The sequence below is a fragment of the Stegostoma tigrinum genome, chromosome 17 (genome assembly GCF_030684315.1).
Source record: "Stegostoma tigrinum isolate sSteTig4 chromosome 17, sSteTig4.hap1, whole genome shotgun sequence".
In the NCBI taxonomy this organism is placed as follows: Eukaryota; Metazoa; Chordata; class Chondrichthyes; order Orectolobiformes; family Stegostomatidae; genus Stegostoma; species Stegostoma tigrinum.
In genome coordinates, this window is record NC_081370.1 from 21,555,746 (window position 1) to 21,582,156 (window position 26,411).

At 40.8% G+C, this 26,411-nt stretch overlaps 1 protein-coding gene across 1 annotated transcript; it reads left to right on the plus strand.

The window, feature by feature from the left end:
* The first annotated feature begins 1,716 nt into the window (after positions 1 to 1,716).
* Positions 1,717 to 21,804, plus strand: taldo1 (transaldolase 1). Its single transcript, XM_048545883.2, has 8 exons — positions 1,717 to 1,891; positions 6,623 to 6,746; positions 11,858 to 11,965; positions 13,195 to 13,326; positions 14,907 to 15,082; positions 17,973 to 18,170; positions 19,338 to 19,483; positions 21,579 to 21,804. The coding sequence occupies exons 1-8, from the start codon at positions 1,789 to 1,791 to the stop codon at positions 21,609 to 21,611; spliced, it is 1,020 nt and encodes a 339-aa protein (XP_048401840.1). The 5' UTR covers positions 1,717 to 1,788; the 3' UTR covers positions 21,612 to 21,804.
* The last annotated feature ends 4,607 nt before the right edge of the window (positions 21,805 to 26,411 follow it).

A 26,411-nucleotide genomic window follows, 5' to 3' on the forward strand; every position in this document is an offset into this window, starting at 1 on the left:
TCTTGAATTATCATATGTATTTTAGACTGCAGCTATTCAGGACACCATCACCTTCTAGAAGGGTCCCGAACCAAGACATCAGCTTTCCTGAGATAACAAGGTGTAGATATGGATAAACACAGCAGGCCAAGCAGCATCACAGGAGCAGGAAAGCTGACATTTCTGGCCTAGAACCTTCTTCAGAAATTCCTACTATCTCTATTCTCAGGTTGCAAGAACAGCATCTCATACTTCACTTGGGAACCTTGCAGCCCAATGGTATCAATGTGGGCTTCACAAGCTTCAAAAATCTCCCTTCCCACAACCGCATCCCAAAACCAGCCCAGCTTGTCCCCGCTTCTCTAACCTGTCCCTCCTCCCACCTGAAGTCTCTCCCCCATCTCCTATCTCCTAGTCTCATCCCGCTCCCTTGAGATGAAGGGATTGCAGATGCTCGAGAATCCAATATAACAAGGTGTAGAGCTGGATGAACACCGCAGGCCAAGCAGCATCTTAAGAGCAGGAAAGTTGACATTTCGGGCCTATACCCTTCATCAGAAATGAAGGGTCGAGGCCTGAATTGTCAGCTTTCCTGCCCATAAGATGCTGCTTAGCCTGCTGTGTGCATCCAGCTCAACACCTTGTTATACCGCCCCCCCTGACCTGTCCATCCTCCCTGGGCTGACCTATCCTCTCCCTAGATAACAAAATGTGAAGTTGGACGCACACAGCAGGCCAAGCAGCATCTTAGGAGCAGGCAGGGGGCCCTCTCTGATGAAGGGTCTAGGCCCAAAACGTCAACTTTTGTGCTCCTAAGATGCTGCTTGGCCTGCTGTGTTCGTCCAGCTTCACATTTTGTTATCTCGGATTCTCCATTTGCAGTTCCCATTATCTCTCTATCCCCTTCCTACCTACCTACCTACCTCCCCACCTACACTCACCTTTACCGGCTCCATCCCCGCTTCCTTGACCTGTCTGTCTCCTCTCCACCTATCTTCTCCTTTATCCATCTTCTATCCGCCTCCCCCTCTATTTATTTCAGAACCCCCTCCCCCATTTTCTGAAGAAGGGTCTAGATCCGAAACGTCAGCTTTTCTGTTCCTCTGGTGCTGCCTGGCCTGCTGCGTTCATCCAGCTCAACACCGTTTTATCTCTGACTCCTCTGCAGTTCTTACTATCTCTTCTAGAATGATCTTATACTTATTTACTTGTTTCATTATTATTGTCTTTAGTAGTACACCATGGAAGACAGTAAGACAGATGGACGGGGAATGTTGAAAACCTCTAAGAGGAAGTTGGGGATGAAGCAGCTATGAAGAAAACCCCACCCCCTGCAGAATGCATGACCACAGTCCGCGGTTGGCGAAAAGGCTTAAACCTCTCATTGGCTGCTTAGGTGTCTTTTCGTAATTGGCCGCCTGCCCTAGCAGTGAGCTGTAATTGGCCTAGTCTCTAACGAATCAGAGTGGAGGCGGCCCTTCCCGTTGTGGAAGGGCCCATCAATGTGAGGGGGCTTCCATTGGCTGTTCGGCCAGTCCCGGAAACCTCGCCTCGAGGTCGCCTCGCCACCTGATTGGTTAATAACTGCCTCCTACCCCGCCCAACGGAGGCCTAGCCAGCTGCCTATTGGCCATCACGCGACAACGGCAGAGGCTGACCTCTTCGTGACCTCAGGCAGTGGCGCGCTGGATTGGTCGGTGCCGAGCGTGAGGCCGAGCGAAGACCTTCACCTTCCCACTCCATACCCTATCCCCGCCCCGTCACTCCGCCTTTGCCCTATAAAACGCCGGCCGCTGACTCACTCCCACCATGGCAGATTGCGAATTGACAGCCAAACGGCAGAAAATGGTGTCCGTGCTCGATCAGCTGAAGGAGTTCACAGTGGTGGTAGCGGACACCGGGGACTTCAACGGTGAGGGGCGGGTTTCTCCATGGTAACGATTGGGGAGGGGTGGTCTCCATGGTAACGGGGTCGGGGGTGTCTTTAAGCCTCTTGGTTTCCCCCACCCTCTGGATCCTGGTTACTCTCGGGATTTAATTTGCCCCCAAACCCTGTTGTTTCTTCCCTAAAGGTGCATTCAGGGCCGGCGTCTCTCCGGGGCTGGCCTCCCTTCCCAACCTCTTCACTGTCCGGCCTCGGGCATTCCTCCTGCATCCAGCCTCCAGGCTTGGCGTACCCCTCCAGCCCCGCCGCCGAACTTGCTTCCCTGGCATCCTGTCTTGGATCAGCTGCGGTTCCCTTCAGACGGTTGTGGATCGGTCGGTAAATGCTCGGCCTCTGAGTCCTTTCGAGCCCTGTTTTCACCGCTGTATGGAGCCGCACACACTCACACAAAATCGGGGGTGATATTGAAGCGCTGTGCTGAAAGTGTCCTGCAGTTTTCGAAATTTATTTACCCCCCCCCCCCCCCCCAGGTGTTCGGCTGAAAGATGCTCTTTCAGTTGGGTGTTAAGAATCCCATGGCATTAGTTTGATGCTGAACTGGTGTGTTATCCTCTGTGTTCGCCCCTGGTTACCCTTCAATGAACATCGCTACTCGTAGAGGTTGCCTTATTATTGCTTTCATGCGGCAGTTTGCTTTGTGCAAACTGGCTGCTGCTTTTCCAACGTTGTGACAGTGACTGTTCATCAAAAGTCATGTCTAACAAATCTTTGGGAGTGTTTTGAACAGGTCGCCAATAGAATGGATGAGGGTAGGGCAATGGATGTTCTCTATCTTGACTTTAATAAGGCCTTTAAGGTCCTGCGCAGCAGGCTAGTCATTAAGGTGAGGTTGTATGGGACCCAGGGAGAGCGAGCTATTTGGATTCAAAATTAGCTCAATGGTAGGAAGCAGCAGGTGATGGTTAAAGAACCTCTCTGATGAAGGGTCTAGGCCTGAAACGTCAGCTTTTGTCCTCCCTGAGATGCTACTTGGCCTGCTGTGTTCATCCAGCCTCACATTTTATTATCTAGGTGATGGTTAAAGGTTGTTTCTCAGCCTGGAGACCCTTGACTAGGGCTGTACTACAGGGGCTGGTGCTGGGAGCTTTGCTATTTGTTATTTACATAAGTTATCTTGAGGTGTGTGTGTGTATATGAGGCATGATAAATAAGTTTGTAAATGATACAAAATTAAGTGTTTTTTAATAGTGAAAAAGGTTGTCAAAAATTACAGGGGAATTATGATCAGACAGTGAAGTAGACTGAGGTTTGGTAAATGCAACTCAATACAAATAAGTGTGAGGTGTTGCTCTTTGGAAAGTCAAACCAAGATAGGACTTGTACTGTAATGGTAAGATCCCGAGGAGTGTAATGGAACCTAAGAGTGCACATTCATAGTTCATTGAAAGCAGTGTTGCATGAAGACAGTGATTGAAAAAGGTATTTTAGCATTCTGGCCTTCATCAGTCAAGGCATTGACTGCAGGAGTTGAGACATGATCTCTCAGTTGTATAAATTGGTGAGGCTGCACTTAGAGTATTGTGTACAGTTTTTGTCACCCTCTTTATAGAAAAGACATAGTTAAACTGGAAAGTGTGCAAAGAAGATTTACAAGGATGTTGCCAGGACTAATAGGCCTGAGTTATAGGGAGAGGTTTGACTGATTTTTTTTTTTAGGACATTTATTCCTTTAGAACTTAAGAGAATGAGAAGGTAACCTTTTATTGAGGTGAAGAAGATCATGAGGGGTACAGATAGAATGAATGCATATAGTCTCGCTCTCTCCACCCCCCCCCCCCCCCACACCAGGTTGAAGGAGTGAGGGGAAAGGACCTAAGGGGCACGTTCTTCAGTGGTGCATATGGAATGGTCTGCCAGAGATGATAGTTGAGGCTGGTACCTTTAGTGGCATTTTAAGAAACACTTGGATAGGCACATGGATGAGAAGGGTTTAGAAGGATCTAGACCAAATGTGGGCAATTGGGGCTGGCTGAGTGAGCACCAGGGTCAGAATGGACCACTGTGGACCAAGGGGCCTGTTTCCATCCCATATTACACTGACTCTACCTCACTGTCCGTAAGATGCTTTGAAACATCTAGTATTGGTGAAAATGCTGTGCAATACAAGTTTTTCTTTAAAACATTGGGAAGATGAGGCAGTAAAACAATTGTCGTTCTTAGACAGTCAGATGCCTGTCTGCAAGGCTCCCTGCTGTATTATTAAATAGGTGACAAAAATTAAAGATGTGTAGAAGGATTCCACTTTCCTCTTGTGGGGTGGGAAGGGTGTAGCCTAATTTCTGATTATGGGTGTTGGTTTTATGGTAACTTTTTTATTTCATCATGCAGACCAGATCTGTCTACATTGCAACATAGACTGCCTTTTTAAAAAAAAATAAACTGGAAACAAAGTTAAGTAACTGCAATAAGTTATTGTCCTTTTCTGTACCTGAACCTAATGACACCACAAAAGCAGGTTTGGATAAGTGTCTTTTCTAATTAAACTCTTCAGAGGTATTGTTACACATCTCTGGAGCAGATGGGATTTGAGCTGGGTCAGATGTAGGGGTAATATAACTGCACCAAAAGGGACCTGCTTGGACATTATTGTTGTTCTAACCAACTTTGTTCAAAAATGTTATTACACTTTCTGGAACAAGTAGGACTTGAATTTGTGCCATGTACTCTTTGGAATGCTCACCAAAATCAAAGGAGAAGTTGAATTTATATAGCTTCCATAATTTGACATCCTAAAGTGGTGGCCAGAACATTGATTCATTTTTATATCTAACTGACATGGATTTACATGGAAATGCTGACTTTTTTTAATGTATAGTTGTCTTGAAGTTACAACCTTATTTAGCTGCTGGAGAGATGAATGATAGCTAGGACACTTATAGTCAACTAATGTTTCCTCTATTGCACAACTGTTTGAATTAATGCTGGGACGCTAATGGGAATTATTCGTGGCCAATATCTTAGCTGAACAATTTAGATAAAGCATCAAAGTTGGGGGATGGATTGCTACAACATCACCTTCTTTTAAACTGAGTAGGATAACTTGTGTGTTTCCAGGATCAAATAAACCTATGTTGAAATTGACTGGCTATTTTGAACTAAGTTCCATGCCTTTTTGTTAATAAAATGTTTGCCTGTAAAAGGCTTTGCAAACTGTGTTTTGCTTATGGCATTGACCACTTATTTGTGGCACATGACCTTTTGCTTTTTACAGATTCCCATTTTGTAAGTTTTCTTTACACAATTCTTTCTGCACTTGTGAAACATCATTCTCATGACATGAATATTCTTACTACTTGCATCCCCTACTAAAGTAAGCAGAACTAAATTAATCCTTTTTACATTGCTGTTCCCCTAACAAAAGAGGCTGAAATCGCTCATTCTTCAGCATTTTTTGTTTTTGCTGCTGAAATGCCATTAAAATTAACTATTAATTTGGTTTTAACTGTATTGATCTGTAGCTACTTATGAAAAAGACTCCTTGTTCATCAGGCATCTTTAATTGTAACTGTCTTAAAGATGACCATCTTGCCTCCTTTGACTTATTTTTCTAAATTAAAGATCCACAAAATGCAATTTCTTTGAACAATTTAAAAGTTAAATTTGTGCTGTATTTTCAGGCATGAATGCTAACTGTTCGGTGAATTTGTCTGTTTAAAACCCAACTAAGTCTCAATGACTGGCTTGTGTTCCATTTTCAAGTTTAGCTAAAGGCAGTTAGGCAATAGAGGTGACAAATGTACCGTACTTCCTTCAGATTTACCATCCACTGGCTCCTTGCTAGAAATGGATGCTGGGCGAGAATAGAAGGGATTGTAACGCTTTGCTTGATCCCTGTAAATCATTGGATGCCTTATGAAGTATTCAGGTAACCATTGCTTTTTTTTTAAAAGCAAGGATTACTGATGTATGGAGAAAGAGTGGCAATCTTCTAGGGAGCTGGCTGGGGAATGGCGGGTGGGGGGGGGGGGTGGTGGTGGAAAAAAGCTAAGTAACTTTTTAAAAAATACAGCTATTAAAGTAGTGCTGATGTACGCCGAAGTGCAGGAAAAACTGCATAGCTTTAAAATGGTCATTGCTGTAATTTGAGTCCCTTCTTCATTCCTTTGAGAAATTTGGCTATGCTTTGTTGTTCAAAATGTGGGCAGGGCACAAATTGCTTAGTCACTTTGACTTCACAAAAAAACAATGATTGTATAGTTAATAACTTGTAAACTAGATTTGCTTGCAGAATTATCAATGTATTTATGCTGTTCCCTGGAGAGATAACTAAAACAAGTTCATTATTTGTTGACGAACACATTTTAATTCAAATCAGACAGTCTACCATTGGCATTATCTTTCTAACAAGTGTTACCTGCATGGATTAGTTCTTGATTAGCTCACAGATTACTTGAGGTTTTAAAAAGAAATAAACTGCAGTACAAGAGAAACAGAATTTTTTTAAAATGTGGCAGGTAGTTTGATTCTAGCCTTGGGTGACTTTGAGCTGAATGACCTGCTTCCACACTGGGGATTCTGATTCCGAAGATTACTGCAGAAATATGGGGTAATCACAAGCATCATGTGTTTTTGTTTTAAGTATCTTTTCGCCAGGTGGTTTTAATGGTGGTGTGTATCTTGTACTTCTGATTAACTTTTTTTCCTTTTTTACAATTGGTATAAATATCACTTAATTAAACTTTGCTTTCTCATGCACAGCCATTGATGCGTACAAACCTCAAGATGCCACAACCAACCCCTCACTCATACTTGCTGCTGCTCAGATGCCAGCATACGAAAAGCTACTTGATGACGCTATTGACTACGCGAAGAGTTGTGGCGGGTAAGACCACTTCTTTAACCTAAAGCCATATGAATAAAATTTTTTTGAACACAAATTGTGACCTAACACTGGATTCTAAAAAACAGATGAAAACAGTACATTAATGAAAGATTGCAACTGAGAGAATTGCAGATGCTGTAAATCAGGAACAAAAACAGAAGTTGCTGGAAAAGCTCAACAGGTCTGGTGGCATCTCTGAATTTTAAAAACAGATAATGTTTTGGGTCTGGTGACCCTTTTCTCAGGTGTCTGTAATACAAGATTGAGTTTGTTGGAAAACTTTGTTTTTTCTGAAACCAAAAGACTGATAATGTGTTTGGTAGTTTTGATATGAGTTATCCTTTTTCCATAGAATTGCTAACATCTCCCACTTGCTAGGTTTTTTTTTAAAGCAAACTAATATTGTAGTAAAATGAGGCTGGATGAACCCAGCAGCATCACAGGAGCACAAAAGCTGATGTTTCGGGCCTAGACCCTTCATCAGAGAGGGGGATGGGGTGAGGGTTCTGGAATAAATAGGGAGAGAAGGGGAGGCGGACCGAAGATGGAGAGAAAAGAAGATAGGTGGAGAGGGGAGGTAGGGAGGGGATAGGTCAGTCCAGGGAAGACAGACAGGTCAAGGAGGTGGGATGAGGTTAGTAGGTAGGAGATGGAGGTGCGGCTTCGGGTGGGAGGAAGGGATGGGTGAGAAGAAGAACAGGTTAGGGAGGCAGAGACAGGTTGGACTGGTTTTGGGATGCAGTGGGTGGAGGGGAAGAGCTGGGCTGGTTTTGTGGTGCAGTGGGGGGAGGGGACGAACTGGGCTGGTTTTGGGATGCGGTGGGGGAAGGGGAGATTTTGAAGCTGGTGAAGTCCACGTTGATACCATTGGGCTGCAGGGTTCCCAAGCGGAATATGAGTTGCTGTTCCTGCAACCTTCGGGTGGCATCATTGTGGCACTGCAGGAGGCCCATGATGGACATGTCATCTAAAGAATGGGAGGGAGAGTGGAAATGGTTTGTGACTGGGAGGTGCAGTTGTTTATTGCGAACCGAGCGGAGGTGTTCTGTAAAGCGGTCCCCAAGCCTCCGCTTGGTTTCCCCAATGTAGAGGAAGCCACACCAGGTACAGTGGATGCAGTATACCACATTGGCAGATGTGCAGGTGAACCTCTGCTTAATGTGGGAAGTCATCTTAGGGCCTGGGATAGGGGTGAGGGAGGAGGTGTGGGGGCAAGTGTAGCACTTCCTGCGGTTGCAGGGGAAGGTGCCAGGTGTGGTGGGGTTGGAGGGCAGTGTGGAGCGAACAACGGAGTCACGGAGAGAGTGGTCTCTGCGGAAAGCAGACAGGGGTGGGTATGGAAAAATGTCTTGGGTGGTGGGGTCGGATTGTAGATGGCGGAAGTGTCGGAGGATGATGCGTTGTATCTGGATGTTGGTGGGGTGGTGTGTGAGAACGAGGGGGATCCTCTTTGGGCGGTTATGGCGGGGGCGGGGTGTGAGGGATGTGTTGTGGGAAATGCGGGAGACGCGGTCAAGGGCGTTCTCGACGACCACAGTGACCAGTTTGTTTGGGTATCAATTTTTTTTGTTTAGTTCAGATTCTGTGCTGCAGTTTTTTAAATCTCATGCAGGTAGTACCAGAAGTGTATATTAAATACAGTCCCCTCATGTTTTCATCCTGTGGTGTAGTTGACCACTGTCCTCTAGCTGGGAGGAGTTGTAGTTGAGGTCTTTTAGCCAGTTCTTCTCTAGTTGGTTTATAGCCAGACAATAACCTATTGTGGCTTCCCACTTCACCCAAATACTGTTCCTCATGACATTCTCTGAAAACATGTCAATTCCAGATATACATTAACACTCTGTAATACTGTACCATCTCTCTTCAGACCTCCACTATCTCTAAATTGTCTGACATACAATGCTAGAAGTTCCCCCAGATAAGTAGTGGGAAGATCAGTGCAGTTGTCATCAGCCTCCACCACAATCCCTGTTCAGAAGCTACTGGATTGAACTTGTCCTTTTCTAAGGCAGCAGCTTGAGACTGAGTCAGACTGACCCATGATTAGCTGTGGACCATGTAACTATACCATCTTCAAGACATTGTATTTACTCACTTCCCACAAATGTATAAAACTCTTAAAGGACTTTACACAGTAGATTTTTCTGTGCCTAGGGAGTCTAAAATTTAGAGATGGGCTTACATAGTCTGAATAAGACACTGGGAGAAACTGCTCTTTTTAGTCACGTTATGAACTTTTGTAATTCTCCACCCCATTAGGACTAGAGTCTTAATTTGCTAGCTGTTTAGATACTAAATTGAAGGATTAGGGCATGCCATGGGAAAGTTGGAGCTGAAGTAGATGATCAACCAATTGGCAGGGCAGACCCTGAGCAGAATAGTGTACTTTGCTCCATTGGTTTTTTAGTTTTCTATAATAACATTAATCCTGCCTCGCACTTACCTGCTGAAATGCTCACGCCTGCCTTAGTCACCACTAGACATGACCACTCTTTCAATGCTGTCTGACTGAGCCTTCCATCTTCCTCCCTGTATGAACTTGGGTTCACTCCAAATTCAGCTGCCGATATTTGCAGTTGAGCCAAGTTCCGTCAATGCTCATTCTCCATGTTGTACTCACCTGACTTCCATTTTGTTGTTGGGTTACTCCATACCTAAGTAGAAATTTCCCTCCTTGTCTTAAACCACCACCATTCTCTTCTGCACGCCCCCCCCCACCCCCACCCCCACCCATCTTCATCCTCCCACCCCAGCCATTTTTGTGATCAGTTATCCAGAGTGGTAACATGTTTGCTCCTCCAGGTTTTATGAACTATCACTGAGCAGCCTTTCAGCTACCCATACTAATAACTCCTTTTTTAATATGGTTTGGTGTCAAGTTTCTTTTTGGTAATGTTGCTGCAAAGTGTGATGGGATCTTTTAGTTACATTTAAAGGCACTTGTATAACACACTTTGCTGTATCCCTGTGGGTATCTTGAGGGCCAGTGATCAGAATTTATGGTGGTTTAACTGATCATCTTTCTAACTGACAAACTGTGTAGTAGTGACCTACAGGTAAAGTCCACCAAATGTCCTCTTTGGAAATGTAGCATTCCATAATGCTTCTCAAATCCTACAAAATTTGTAACTTTCCTCCTAACCTTTCCCTCCATGCCCCCACCGCCCCCCCCCCCCCCCCACATCGTGACATCAGAGGTTCTGACCATTCTAGCTGCCAACTTAAGAATATTCAGTTACATCCATTTATTATGTGATAGCTGTTTCAGATTGAATGGTCTTGCTAGCTAGCTAAAGTCCTGATTTAACAATACTTCCAGTCACTCTTGTTGCTTTCTTGACAAAGCCATCTGCATTTCTTGGCTGTTTGTTTTTAAATTGACATTTTGATTGAATTTGTAGTGGATATTTTTTCCTTTTTGTAAAATCACATGCCTATAATCATTCTCACTTCAGTAAATGTTTTAATTGCCATTCCATTTCTTTGCTTGCACTTTCTCACAGAACATGCAAAATGAAGTAAGAGAATACAGTTAAATGTTTCAAACCTGCTCCACTCATTATTAATAATAAGATAGTGAGTTACTGGGTTGGGGTTGGGGTGTGCAATTAACTAGCATCTGGGGAGTTAAGGATGGTCAATAAATGATGCCCATATCCCATTATTGAATGAACAAACCTTCACACTTAATTTAATTCTCCTAAATCTACTGACTTCTGTCTTGAACATATGAATGAAATGAACCTTGACAACAGATAATCTAAGATTCATAACCTCTTGACTATCAGAGTTTCTACAGAAATAAAACACTCATCTGGATGAATGCAGATCTGACAATGCACATTAACTTTACACTATTCAAAATAAATTGGCATGCTTGATTAGCATTGTATTCACAATTGTTCTTTCCCTGCACTGCTCCCACTGTGTAGCGAATTCATCCACCAGATGGACTGCAACATCACACGGGTCCTTGGACAGCACCTTCTTAAAGTTATCTCCTTCACCAAGAAGGACGTGGGTGGTAAATGTATGGGAACACAGCATATTCAGATTCACCTCTCAGCCACCCTGACTTTGAATGATATTTGTTTTGATATTTCAAAATCGTGAAACCCTCCCCATAATTGCACTTTAGGTGTACAGAACCACATGCACTGCTCAACACCACTGTCATGAGCTTGATGATGAATGGGTATTAAACATTGGCTTAGCCAACAGTATCCATCCACATCCTGTGAATTTTAAAAAAAAAACTCATTCCATTTTACTAAAGGTAGACATTCTGTTAACTTAGCTTGCGACGCCTGCAGGCATGTTGGTGGTTTTGTTTTAGCTTCCCCAGGTGGTTCCTAATACCAGCATCTTCCAGCCCCATTTTAAGATTGGTTGTTCTGGCTTAACTTCCTTTAGGTTCGCACTTCTCCACGTGATACTATCTGACACATGATTGCCCACTCAATTAGCTCATCCATATTGTTTTCCTATGTATTTATTGCATCTTGACAGCTTTTCTTGCCCATCCTGTATCCAAGACTATACATTACACCATTATGTTGGTGATTTGAAATTGAAGTCCAAGCATAAATCTTTGCAGTACTTTGCCAGGTAATTGTCTTGTTATTTTATGATCACTTCATGACCAATCTTGGATTGGCTAGGTATTGTATGCTCAATAAAACTTGACAGAACCTAATTCTAATGTTATACATACATAAAATATTGTACCCCTACAGACATGTTACAAGTTTTAAATTAAGGCCATTTAATATGTATCAGAGATAATGGGAACTGCAGATGCTGGAGAATCCAAGACAACAAAATGTGAGGCTGGATGAACACAGCAGGCCAAGCAGCATTTCAGGAGCACAAACTTGACTCGGCATTTTTCATTCTAAGCACTTTCACACGTTAGCCTGGTTTTGCATTAAACTGAACCGTCAAAGTAACCATAAACTCATGACCTTTTTGATGTGACTTCCATACAGGGAACCTTCATAACTAATTCAAATTAGACAGAAGGTGTTTTGATTCCTCATTTGCTTGTTGCTTTGTTTTTAATTTCTCAATCCTGCCTTCTTGCCATGACTCAGATTTTCTTTTGCTTTCAGATCAGAGGCTGATCAACTATCCAATGTCATTGATAAGCTGTTTGTCAATTTTGGTGTTGAAATTTTGAAGAAAATTCCAGGCAGAGTTTCTACTGAAGTTGACGCAAGGTACAATTTATTCCTGAGGCTATTGCATCAGATATTTAAAGCTTGTCTTCCCAAACAGAAAGAATAGGTCGCCAAACATGCTTTAATACTGTCTATTCTGAGCATTTGTGCTGTGTATTAATATTTTATATAGTGTCATTGAAGTCTCTTGCTGACTTTTTTGTTTTTTAATGCTACCTGAAAATTGATCTGTGACACCTGTGCAAAAGTCTAGATCATAGTAAAGAAATGACTTCTATGGCTTACACTTGCATCTCCTAGCTTTAAACTATTTTTAGGCTTGAAATCTAACCAAATAGATAGTGTTATGTTTTAACATAGTCTTTATTGGGAGTTAACACAACTATAAAATAGCTTATTTCTTTTTGTTTAATAAAATATCCAAATTCTACAGTTTGAAAGTCTTCAAAACCTATGGCAAAAACAATTCAATTCATGTTGTCTCAACTCCACCTCTTTCAAGGTATTTCAAAATCTAAGTTTGAAACTGCTTGTTCTCAGGTCTGTTCCGATGACGCCTCTTTCCCTGAAATAGTCACACAATTGAGACCTTGGCTTCTCATAGTGACTGTTATCTGCGGCGTCTAATCAAACACTCCTGGTCTTAATTCTTCACATGTTCTTTCTTTCCTTTTTGTTTGAAGTACCATATTCTGTAACTTTTCTGAACAATCTTTTTCCAAGACCATGCTGGCATCTGACAGCAGTCACATGTGTTTGAACTGCCTAAAGTTTTCCAATTTCAAGAGTTTTCGAAGCTAGAATTATTCCTGATTATTTAAAATACAGGCAAGCTAGTGTCTATACTTAAGGAGGGTTTACAGTCATCTGCTTTGACATTCACACTTTTTTTTAAATGGTATGGTTCCAGAAATACTGACCTAATTAGTTTTTAACCCCTCATTTTAAAAAAAATTAGCAATACTTATATGCCAAGCTCCCTTTCTAAATTTAAAAAAAATACATTGACTAGGAACTAGACTCCCATTTGTCCTATTTCCACTAGGTCAAAAAAAGTCAGATCACTTGCTAAAAGCACAGTACTTATGCTACACAGACTGCAGCGGTTCAAAAAGGCAGCTTGTTATCATCTCAGACAAATGTGTATGTGCAATATATGCTGGCCTTAATGTGTCACTCTCTCTCCCCTACAGGATAAAATAAATCTAACATTTGTTTGTAGTTTGTCAGGATCATCTGGAAGTGCCTATTTCTTTTTTAAATACTAGGTTATCCTTTGACAAAGATGCCATGATCCAAAAGGCCCAACGCCTAATTCAGATGTACAAGGATGCAGGAATTAACAAGGACCGTATTCTCATCAAACTAACGTCCACTTGGGAAGGTATCCAGGCTGGAAAGTAAGTTAACTTCTGTATCTACATTACTGACTTTAAATGTCAAAAATAAACTTTGAGTGGCCATAAATATTGCACATTTAATGTTACTTTTTGCAAAACCAACAAAATATTGATTGATAATTCCAATGTCAGTCCAAAACGTATTTGAGTACAGCTGATGATATAGTGGTATTGTCACTGGAGTTGTTCTCCATGCCACTAGATAATGGACTGGGTTCAGTGCATGGCAGATAGAAATTTTAAAATTCTACTTTTCCCCCACCAATTCAATACAGTTCACTAATGTTTAGGGAAGGAAAACTATCATCTGTACCCAGTCTAGTTTGCATGTGATTCCAGAGCCATAGCAAGTGACCTTTTTTGTATCAAGCTGCTTTTTAAAATACCTGAGTAAAACCTGACAGACTTGGCATTGCAAATTTCAACCCAAACCCAGCCCTGTCAATCCTTCAAATGTCCCCATTTGGGGGCATCTTGAGTGCCAAAATTGGGAGAGCTGTTTCAGTCTTGAAATTTAAACAGCCTAATATAGTTGAATGCACAGAATCATGCCTTGCAGGCAATGGCCCAGATGTTCTGCTAAGCAGACAGTCATTGCTAATGTAGATACAAGCTGTACGTTGTGGACCCTGTGGAATCCCCATCGTGGCATGCTTCAAAAGAATTGTCCAAGAAATTCAATTTCCTGCTAGGCAATTCCTCTGTTTCTGGAATTCTCCCTCCATTTTAAAAATAAGGGTTGTAATGAAATCAAAATATTTATTCTAGCAAAGACAAACTATTAAATAGCTAGTCTAACCCTTGAATCATTTGAAGGTACTAGAAACTTCGGCTCTGGATCTTAACAGCATTAGTGATGGTACTGTACATATCTACTGCTGAACTTGCCATGCCTCTAGCCAAGATCTCTCATTAGAGCTACAGTAGTGACATTGACACAATCAACATGGAAAATTGCCCTGTACATGAATGAGAAGAAATCCAGTTCAGCCAATCACTGCCTCATTAGTACAGTGATGGAAGGTGTCACTAATTTCGCCATTAAATAGCACTTGCTTAGCTAAACTTGCACACTAGGGGTACTCGTGTTTGGAGTTGCGCTTGGCTCCAGGACCTCACTGAAGGAATTTGTTGGGGTTGCATCCTAGGGCCAACCATCTTTTGGTTCACTGTTGAACTTATGGAGGGAAGGTCACTAATGTGGTGTGTGGTCACTAGTGAACAATGGTAGGCACCATTCATGACTCTTGTTAGAAATTGGACAAAAATGTGGCATGTAAAGTGAACCATTTATTTCTCCCCTGATGAGGTCAGGAGAAAACATTGCTTGATATTGTGCTGGTGGCTTTTCATCTCTCAAACAACTTCACCACCATGCAAAGGATGCAACTCCAGTGACAATACCACTATATAATGATATTGACTGAATCTTGGAATTGTGTTAAATACTCAAACTAATAATAAAAATGTTTATTTTTCTTCCCTCCTGATTTTGCTGTACTCTTCTTCTTTGTTGAGTCGCTGTGACAAGTTTAGTGTTCCAAGTGGGGTATAGTTAAATCTGAGCACTTCTCTTTTAGGTTTCTTGAAGAACAGTGTGGAATCCACTGCAACATGACTCTGCTTTTCTCGTTTGCTCAGGCAGTTGCCTGTGCAGAGGCTGGGGCAACACTGATTTCACCATTTGTGGGTCGCATTCTAGACTGGCATGTGGCCAACACAGATAAGAAAAGCTTTGAACCATTTGCAGACCCAGGTACATCTGTCTATCCATTGAATTTTGTAGCAAACATTAACTTATTGCTGCAAGTTTAGCTGAGGCCTTCAATTGACTAGACATTATTGATCACTTGAGCTCCTAATCTACTTAGGACTTTTGAGCTGACCCTAACGTAGGCTGTTGCACCCTTTGACTCTTCTGTGAGCTTGTATCTATGCTGGCACTAAAGCCTAATTCCACATCCATAACATGGCCTCACACCAATCTGTCTGAACTCATTCCATGCTAAAACCTTCAACTTGACTATTTAGTGCACACATGTTGAACTTCCCATCTCCCCCTTAACATATCCAAAGTTGTAACTCATGTCCTATCTCCCCTGTGCTCTGACTTACTATTTTGGCTCACTGTTCAACAATGTCTCAATTTAAGAAATTCTCATTCTTGTTTTCCAATCCTTCAGTGGTCTGGCTTTAGTTGCTCTAACTTCAGTCTCTATTTCTCCTGATTCGGACTCTCTTCTTTTAATTTACTGTTGTTTCTTGGTGTTTGGCTACCAAGATTCTGAACTCTGACATTTCCTCAACTTTTCTAGAACTCAATTTCTCATTCTTCTCTATTGTGTTGCTAAAAAAGCTACTTTCTCATTCTTGCTTTAGATCATTTGACTTGCTATCTCTTACGTAATTTGGAGTTAAACTTTTTGACAATGTCCATGTGAATTGCCTTTGCATGGTGGTGTGGTTGGTTGTTGTGTGGTTTTTTAAACAGTTGATATTTCAGTAACATTAGCCCAAATACTCGAACTATTAACTCAAAGCTGAAATATTCAGTTCTGTAGTATTGCACACTACATATCCTGTAAAATACTTTGCATAAGTTTTGATCTCCAGCTCTGACCTTCTACACTGGTTCAGTGAGCAAAGTGGGACCAAATTGAGTAATGTTTATAAGGGGCCCTTGCTTTAAGCTTATTAGGAAGTGTGGTGATAAACTGCCAACTAGCTGTTTGCCTGAACTAAAATGCTCCAAACTACATGATGGGCAACTGAAACCTTGTTCATTTGGGAATCTGTTAAATAAATCCCTTAGTCTAAATTTTTTTAAATTTGCCAAACCTTTCAATCTTCTTCTTTCTGTTTGGATTGCCTGTCTAAACATTAAAATGTTACTGTTCAGCCGTTGTTTGTTTGAATTAATGATAGCATTGGTTACTTTGATTTATTGTCACATGAACTGAGGTACAGTGAAAAGTATTTTTTGTGCTAACAAGACAAATCATGCCTTTCCTAAATATAGCTATAGAGAAGGATCAACTTTATTGAAGTTGGTGGCTAGCTGAGCTGGCTTCTTGTCTCGCAGACGTTTTGTTACCATGCTGGGTAACATCCTCAGTGCAGCCTCCGATGAAGCTTCAGTGTGTTCTCCTGCCTGGTTTTTAAACTTGGGTCCATTGAGATGGATTGCCTCACTTCTGGTTCTCCTTTTGTAGTGGAATGTATATGGGAGTCAAGTTCAGTATGTTCATTAATAGCATGCTTTGTGGATTGCCAGGCTCCTAGGAGCTCTTGTGCCTGTCTCCACCTAGCTTATCCCAGGATTTTGGTGTTGTCCCAGTCAAAATGGTGGTTCTCTTTGTCCACGTGGATTAAGATGAGCGAGTACTGGTTGTGTATTTTTGTAGCCAGTTAGTGTTCGTGTACTCTTGTTTCCTTCCTGTTTGTCCGATTGTAGTATTTCTCAGTCACTGCAGGGGATCTTGTAGATGGCATTGGTTCTGTCCATGGTGGGGAGTGGGTCTTTAGTTTGGGTGACCAGTTATCGTAGGTTGATGTGGGTTTGTGTGCTGCTCTGATGCCCAGTGGTCATGTGTCTTGTGGTGAGATCTGATGTGATGAAGGGTAGTGTGAGTAAGTGTGTCCGGGTGTGTAGTATCTTTCTTTTTCTTTTTTCTGATGATGTTCGTGTCGGCATCTGCATCTCCCTGACCCAGTTTTGAATACCTGGATGAGGTAGTCTTCTGCCTCCCAGCACAGCAACCCCTTTCAGGTTTTCAAAGATAATGGTTATCAAAAAAAAACTGGGTCAGGAGATGCCTCTGTGAACAACATCAGAAAGATAATACATGCCCCGACACACTCATCACACTACCCCTTCGTCAGGAACATGTTGCAAATCATCACAAGGCTCTTATGACCACTGGCCATCAGAGCGGCACACGTCCATGACAACTGCTCACCCAAACTAAAGACCCACTCCCTACCACGGACAGGACCAATGCCATCTCCAAACTCCCCTGCGGTGACTGAGAAACACTACATCAGACAAACGGGAAGGAAACTAACAACAAGAGTACGTGAACACCAGTACTCGCTCATCTCAATCCACATGGAAAGGAGAACCACCATTTTGACTGGGACAAGCTAGGCAGAGACAGGCACAAATTCCTAGAAGCCTGGCACTCCACATAGCATGCTATTAATAAACACATTGAACTCTACTCCCATATACTTTCCACTATGAAGGAAAACTGGAAGTAAGGCAACACACCTCAATGGACACCAGAGTTTTAAACTCTGGGGCAACACACTGTCATCAGAGGCTGCACTGAGGATGTTACCCAGCACAGTAGGAAAACGTCTGTGAAACAAGAAACCAGCTCAGCAAGCCAACCAACCTCACGACCCACAAACCAAGCTACAAATAATCTACTCCAAAACCTTTTTTAAGATCAACTTTCTTCACTGGGAATGTTAGAATACTTTTTCAGAACATTGTTTTCATGCTTGCCTGTACATTTTTTTTGGCACAACTTATTATACACAGATAACTCTGCATGGGATTTCTTTTGAGGAGGAAAGTAATTTGGTTTCTTGTCACCTGCTGATTCTATGATACTAATCATAATCCTGATTTTTGCTTATAGGTGTGCAGAGTGTAACAAAGATCTACAACTATTATAAGAAGTTTGGGTACAAGACTATTGTCATGGGAGCGTCTTTCCGTAATACTGGTGAAATCAAAGCATTGGCTGGCTGTGACTATCTCACAATATCTCCAAAATTGCTGGAAGAGCTTAGCCAAGACAATGAAACACTAACACCAGTTTTGAGTCTTAACAAAGGTAAGATGAAGGCAAAATACTGCAGGTGCAAGAAATCAGAAACCAAGAATGCTCAGTGGTTCTGAATAAGACTCTTTATTAGCCTTGGAATGTTTAAGTTTTTCTCCGCAGATCCTGCTGAGTTTCCACAGCGTTCTGTTTGCTGCGAACAAGATGGGTTTTTTTTTCAACTGAGTTATCAAACCAGGCTGCCCTGCTGCTGTTTTCATAGTGGCAATGCGAGTTTAATCAAGGTGTATGTTGGTGCACAACAAGAATCTATCGAATTTACACCTGTATGATTGGCTTAGTTTTGAAGGAAGATCCAGCTATGGTCGAATGGATTAAGTGGCAGATTACTTCATTTAAAGAAAGGGATACACTAAAACAGCAATGTAAAATGTTCCAGTAAAACACTTCTCCAATAAAATTCAGCAAAAACTCCACTCATGGCTTTCTAGAGAAGTTGAAGATAGAACTGTACTAAAGTGTAATATGGCAAATAATAACTGGCCTAGAGACTTGGTCTAGTTTGTTTTTCTTTTCTTTTAGAAACCAGCAGAAAAGGAAGAAATAAAGTGATACTTGTGTTCCAGTACAAAATTGAATTATAGAGATAATGGGACCTGTGGGAAGAACAGGGTTAGGGGCAGACCACAACTTGCTTAAAATCACTCAGTTCCTCCTCACCATGCAAGTATTCATGGCATGTCATGCCATGCCTATCACTTGAGTGAGCCTTGTCCCTTCTGATCCAAAAAAAAATCTATTCACCCAGTTTAGTCCGCTGCTGATCTGACCTGATGTTTCATGTGCGTGCGCGCGCCGAACATCTTGGTGCGTCCATGCGACATGATGGGGACGGATCGCTGCAAAGTAATCCACTATGGTCCTGGGAGGACAGGATTCGGTGTATGCAAGTGTACTTAACTGTATAAGCTGTATGAGCACGTAACTATTAATAATCTTAACAAGAGACTTGTGGTTTAATGTGTTTTCTTTTAGATGCTCTTGACTCTGGTTCATCTTGAGTTATGATCTTTCATTTTCCTTGCACCAGGTGATTGTGTGTAATGATTGAAATTTCTGTATTCAAACTGTTCTTGTGTTTTAAGGTCAGGAATGACTTGTATTTGTAGTTACATTAATTAAAAAACCTAAACCCTAAAAGTTCTTATTTGTGTGCAGCCCAGGCACTTGACCTACAGAAAGTCGAAATGAATGAGCAGACCTTTCGGTGGTCTCACAATGAGGACCAAATGGCTGTGGAAAAATTGTCTGATGGGATCCGCAAGTTTTCAGCTGATGCTGTTAAACTAGAAAACATGCTAAAGGTATGTATGAAAATTGGTACACAGGGTAAAGTGCTAAATTGGAATATTAACTAAGCAGAAAATTTTGGAGCTTAAATTTAACTACTCCTGATTTTTGGTTCCAAGATTAGTTTGATGTAGTGCAGTCATCATCCCCTTGAGGTGCAAATCTTGTGCTGCCTCATCTGAATGAAAGCACTGCTAACTGCCATTTAATGCCCAATAGGCAATCCAGTAGTGTGTTCAAATAGTGCACAATTCAGTTAACCTGCACTTCTTTACAGGGGTAGGAGGATATGTTCGTAAGAAACAGCTTCCAATTGTACTGGAATTGGTGCAAAGTGCAGCATACCAATTTGGACCAGTGGTCAACTGAGACAGCTCCAGGCTTTTCTGGAGGCGGTCAAGTAGGAAAACAGCATTGTTTCCAGAGGAGGTCCCTGCTGACAGCAACACTCCCCACTGGACCACTCCCAAACTAATCACTGCTGCCCCAAGCAAACACTGAGGAATTAGCAGCAGGTGGCTAATGAAATCCATTCCAGAGTCCTGATATACACCCGATCAACACTTTGATGAAGCTCTTGCACTACTCCCTGTGTACTGTTGCGGCATTTGTAACCAAAATCTAGAATAAGCTGGGAGGTTTACAAAATCCTAAGGAGTGTCAATAGGTAGAATAGCCAAAGCCTTTTCCCCAGGGTAGGGAGTCCGAAACATGAGGGCACAAGTTTAAGGTGAGAAAGGGGCCGGGGGGGGGGGGTTGCTTAAGGGGGCCAAAGGGACAACATTTCCTCTGGAACCTCATTCTACACATGCACCATCCTCTGCATGAAAGTGGTGGAGGTGGGTACAATTACAGTTTATTTTAGAATGCATCTCAATGAGCAGATGAATGGGAAGGGTTAAGCGGGATGTATGCCATATGCTGACAAATGGGACTAGTTTAACTCAGGATATCTAGTTGGCATAGATGAATCAGACCAAAGGGTCTGTTTCTGGCATGTAAAACTGCCTATGACTCTAGTATTAAGATTGGCTCTTTATAGGTTTCTGAGTAGTCCCTTTAGCCCTGCAAACCTGCACTACTATTCAGTATGATGGCTAAACATCCAAATTAGTACCCTGTTCCTGCTTTCACTCTATTTTACTATTTTTTTTTTTTGTTTTAAATGTTACAGGTAAAGGACTGCAGTTAAAGCTTCCATAACTTTAGCAGGTTCCCTGGTGGTGGTTTCCATACATGTCAGATTACACACCCTTCAACATCACAAAATACTTGAACACTAATACAAATTTGGCAAGTCAAAAGCACTTTATGGAATATTGAATGGCGAGCCATTTAAATAAAGCATGTTAGCTGGGCAGTATTTAGGATGGGGCATTTACAGGGCTTGGATAGTACAAATACAAATGTGCCTCAAATCTGTTGTAGGCAATCTAGCATTTTGCCTTCAAATTGCATTAGATATGCATGCTATGCCTATGCTTAACACTTAACAGCATGATACACTGCACAGGCTGCGTTAGTGTCTAAATGCACTGTCCCTTAGCCATGTTTTAGGTAAAAAATGTGTCTTTTCATTCTTGCTAATGTGGATGTCTGGAACAAATAGATCAAGAGTGCATTGGAGGAGAAAGGGAAATTAGCAATAACACCTGTGAGAAATGTACTCTACTTTTAAACAAACTTTGTAAACTGCATATCAGCTTTTTAAAAAAAACTAATAGCACCTAAAGGTGAAAAGTGGTTACTAGGTAGTACTTAAATCAAAAGCAGCATTGTTGGCGTGTTTTTAAATTCAGATGATCTGCTTCACCATATAGTCATTAACTAAGTTGCAGTAAGTGAATTGTGTGTCTGTATACAACAAATATAAACCTAAGAATAATGTGAATGAATGGTATACAGGATAAGCAGAATGAAACTGGTAGAAATGGAGTGGTTGCTGCAGCTTGTACCCCACTAGATTTTTTTAAATTCTGAAAGAATGGCATGAGTGTCTGCTCTTGTGTAAAGGTTGGCATGTACACTTGACTGAGTTTTATAACATGCGTTGACAAAACAGACTCTTCTATTTGTCTTGACTTTTTTGGCTTTTTCTTTCTTTTGCAGGAACGGCTTTTTGCGGCCAAGAATGGATGCTAGGCGTCTCTTTACTTGCACACTTCCCTATTTTGAATCACGTGGTTTGATGGATGAAAATTTTAACTTTCACTTTGACCAACCATGCTTTAAAAACTACACCATCAGTTGTATCATTGGTGTATCCGTTGTTGAGCAGTACTTAAGTTGGCTTGTGCCGTCTAGTGCAATTCTTTCTAATAAATGGATAAAACTACTAATGTGTTGGTTGCCTTTGCTGTGAAATTTTTATTCCTTAACCCATTGGTAGTTCTTTGTTTTTTTTTAAATTATACAGTAAGGATAGTTGGATCAAATTGTAGCATTGTAAGGGTGCAAGCAACTAGTGTTTTTATATTAATGAGCTGGAAAGATTTGGGTAATTTCAGCCTTCTAAACTTTTAAGTTATTGGGTTGCATTAACAAATGTGGGTTGGATAAATTGTAAATTGAGTTATCCGTATACAAGACAGCAATCAGATTCTGTATGTATCTAGCTACCTGTGCAATGATTGTAAAGACGCTTCCTGTTCAAAGGATGAAAACCAATATAGCTTGATGGAACAATAATTTTAGGGCAGATTTAAGGAGGTTGATTCTGTAGGGCAAAATAAAGACAGATAATCCATTTAACAATATGAAGAAAAGCGTAATTGGATGGATGGACACTTGAAGCAGAATTATTCATGAAGTATCTGGCAGCAATTAGTAATTTTTTTCCAACCTAGAGCAAGTTATCAATTGAACTACAATAGATTTGTGAAATTTTGCCTCCTTTCTGGTAAGTGGACTGTGCAGTGCAAATTGCAATCATACAGTTTGAAAGAAATGAAGGACGTTTGTTGAAATTCTTATCACATGTTAGGTACTGTAGCCTCTTTCCATTTTGGAAATTTCCAGTTAAAGTTAAGTTTGTTTTGAGTGAATTTTTAAATCTGACTGCAGCAATTTTAACTGTCTTAATATGGACTGTCTTTGGTTTTTTGTCATTTGTGCCACATGGTGGAGACAATGACTATGCTGTTGCTGCTGACTTTCTTTTTTGCAGCTTAATGTAAAATCTGTTTAGATAGTAGTTTGTGTAAGATTTTCAAAATTTTTATCCTTGGAAGAAATTGCTTGCATTTCTAATTCCATCAACAATAAAACCATTTGAATTATTTTAATCTCTTCACCAAGTGTGGGTGCATTGAGATTCTTTACACTATTTCTTAAGAGTTGCCCTGAGTCACAACCATATCCTATAGCAATAAACTTTCATTCCATTTATATTTCTTTAAAATCAGTTATTTCTATACTGGTCTTGAGGCATGAGAGGAATGAGAAACTTGTTTCACTAGACAAATGTGATGCAATAGAATGAGGTTAGCTGTCAAAATCTTTGTATTTATTCTATACACCATTATTTAGGTTCCAGAGGAGCAATATAATAGCTGAAGTAATTAATGCCAATGATTGTCAAAAGAGCAGAGAACAGACTATGTTGATTTGTAAAGAGTCCTCTGGCTAGAAGTTATCATTGTTCTGGTATTATTTTATAGATTTGTTTTGATTTTTACTTTCAACCTCCTCACATTCTGACAAGACCACTGCTGTTTGCCAGGCTTCTTCTAAATGTGGGTCTGTTGAGACTCCCGATAGAAAATGTCTACTGATTCATAAGCTTCAGCTGCCCCAAGCAACAGGTTTGTGGGTGGCTGTGCAGACTTCCCCTTAAACAGTTGGTATAATCCAGAAGGGAACATCAAGATTGCTTGGCATGACTGTAATGGATCACTTCCTGAAAGTCTTCAACTAGTAATCTTGGGTATCTTGCAATCTGCAAATGATCTATTAATTTAGAGGGAAAAAAAATTACTAGTTGTCATGGCCATCACTGAAATAACAACTGAAGGTGTTAAGTATTGTCACAAACAGAAGATAACTTGTTGGTTTTTTGTTTTACAGAATTTTCATGTGTACATTTTAGAAATTCATAAATAGAACTATGGTAAATAACTGCTATTTCCTTCAACCTTCCAAGACACCAACTTCTGAGGGCTAAAAAGGTGAAGTGTGATCTGGAAGTGCTTTTGTGGTTTTTTTGGTTTTTTCAGTTGAGTACACATTAATGGACTTCTAAAATTTAGGCTACTTAAGTGAAGTCAAGAACACTTTTTTCTTTGACTGTGGGCAATTGTAGAACTTCTGTCAAGTTGTGGTACATATCAGCCATATCTAATGAGCAGTAGATCACTCCTGTTTTGATGTTTAAACTGCAAAAATGAGATTGTCATATTCTCACTGTATGGCTAATCTTGAATAAAAGTAGACTGAATCATCCACAACATTTTGCTCCAAGCTGCATGCCCTGCAGAGGGCTATTTATGCTGTTGCCTTTTTTCTTATTGGAGTTTTGTGTTGGAAATTTTTTAGTTTCTTCCCATAGCTGGCTGTAATATGAAATTAACATGTTTAAAATATAAATTGATCAACTAATTGCTACATGGAAAAATAGTTGGGTGAGCCCATAGCCCTCACTTCTCTAACATGTGTAGAAAGTGTCAGAGGATTTTAGAATCTGAAGTTGTATTTTCTGGGAAATAGCAAATGATTTGAACAATTCCTGATTTGAAATTGTTTTCTTATACAAGATGGGGTTTTTTTTCTAAAGTGACAAACTGCAGTTGAACCATTAGGTACCTCCCTTTTTTCCTTTTTCAAGGACTGGGTTTGCTGTTTGTTTTGTAATTTTAGGATAAAATTTTCAGTAATATCCTGCCTTTTGTTCCCTCAAGATTCAAGGAACAAAAAGTTGAATAGGAAGGTTTGAGCCTTGAAACCAGCATGCCAGCATTTCAAACATTAGGGCAGGAGTAATCTTGCTTTCTTTTCACCTTTTTTTGCCCTGCATTCTCACTTTTTTGGTTTTTAATACTACTGCAATGTGAAACTATAGAACAATGTTTGTTAGTTAAACTAACCCAGTATTTGTGTTTCTTTCAATGTACTGTTATGAAATAATAGATTTAGTAACATTTACAACAGATGCAATATTTAATGTGTGGTTGTCTGCAATCTTGTACATTGCATTTGGGGTTCCTGCATTTTGATTGGCTAGTCTGTTCCAAATTAGCACCTTGGCTTAGAATTGCTGAAGCTCAAGCATTTGCAACAGCTTGGGTTAGCCAGCTGATGAACTCTTCTGGATTAACCTGAAAGCCCTTTTTTTTCCCCTCCAGTTGTCTTTTTTTATTTGAAGGAGAATTCACAAAGGCATTGCATTGCAGATAACCAGCACTGGGGGAGTCATTGGTACATGCCTCATAGTATCCATCTAGTTTTGTTTTAAATTATTTTGGTTGCAAAGATATTGGTTCAAAAAGTTTTTAAACTGAATTCACGCAATTATATTTAAGCTTGATGTTGGACAAATGAGATTGTAGACGTGCTCACTGAGCTGGTGGGTTTGGTTGCAAACATTTCGTCACCCTGCTGAGTGATATTGTTGTGTAGTTCTGGTGAAGCATCAGCATTTTGTCCTGTCTGTTTTATATGCCTTGGTTTGCTGGAGTGGTTGGTATTACTTATACCATAATACCATATGGAATGTTGTAGGTGCTCTTGAATGCAGAGATGAATTTCCTCACTGTAATTCTCAGCAAATATTACTTCTGATCTTGCATTGGGAAAGCTCATTTAAAGTAGCTAAGATGTTTGAGCCTAGGACACTGAAGATTTGGTGTCTGATGACAACAGCCAACTTCCCTTTCATGCTCAGTGTGACTAACAAATGGGATTTTCCCCCAACAGCCATTAACTTCAGTTTTTCTTGAGCTCTTAGAATTCAGCATTTCACTGACACTCTTGATATTTTGGCCTTTATTTCAAGCACGAGATCTGGTGGTCCTGGTGAAATCCCTGAACAGTGATCAGCAGACAGTTGGTAGTAAGTGGACTTTTAAAAACAGTTAAATACCCCTTGTTTCACGCAAAGAGCAGACTGGCAGTCATTAGCCAGATTTGATTACCAGCCGTTTGCAGTTTTAAATAGAGAACAGAGAACAGGTTGTGGTTTTTTTTAAAAGGATGGGAGAGTGAGGAACACCATGAATGGAAGAAATAGTAATATTGGATGGATTAAAATGGATAAAATGAAGATACTTTAAAGGTTGGCAGTCTCAATTGGGAAGTAACAGACTTGTTGGGGTGAAAACTTAAGTGTAGAAAATTCGAGGTAGGCTCAGTAACCTTTACGGTCAATTAAAAACAGGCAAGCACTAGTATTAGAGGACTACAACTATTACTTCAGGTTTTAAAATGGATGAGGGTGAGAGTGATTAAACTTGACAACTGCACTCCAATCAATCAAATAATTGGCCTGAAATTTTAGCTGCAACAGTCTGGGTAGAATTAATTAGTATTTTAGAAATGCCTGTGTAACAAACTTCATAAAGTTATTTGCAGCAGGGAGGACAGTTGGTGATGGATGTGGTCAACTGTTATGTTGCCAACCCAAATTTGGAAATAAAGTAATATGAAGTTTGGAAGTATAGTAAACGTGCGAAGAAAGCAACAGGTTTTAGTTGAATGTAAAATGGTAAAACAGGCAGATGGATAGAAGATTAATGCACCTTATGGAATGTCCAGCAGTAGGTAGTGATGATGGATAAAATTTAAGCAGTGCAGCAGGATTGCTCAATAGACTTGAGGAAAGGATGTCTTGGAAGAGACTTCGTACGTAGAAGGACGAGACAAAGGATTATTGTCTACCATGTGGATTTCCTAGTTTAAGCCACAGGGTGTAATTCTGTGTTGAAAGGCTTCTGGCTGAGGTGAAATTGC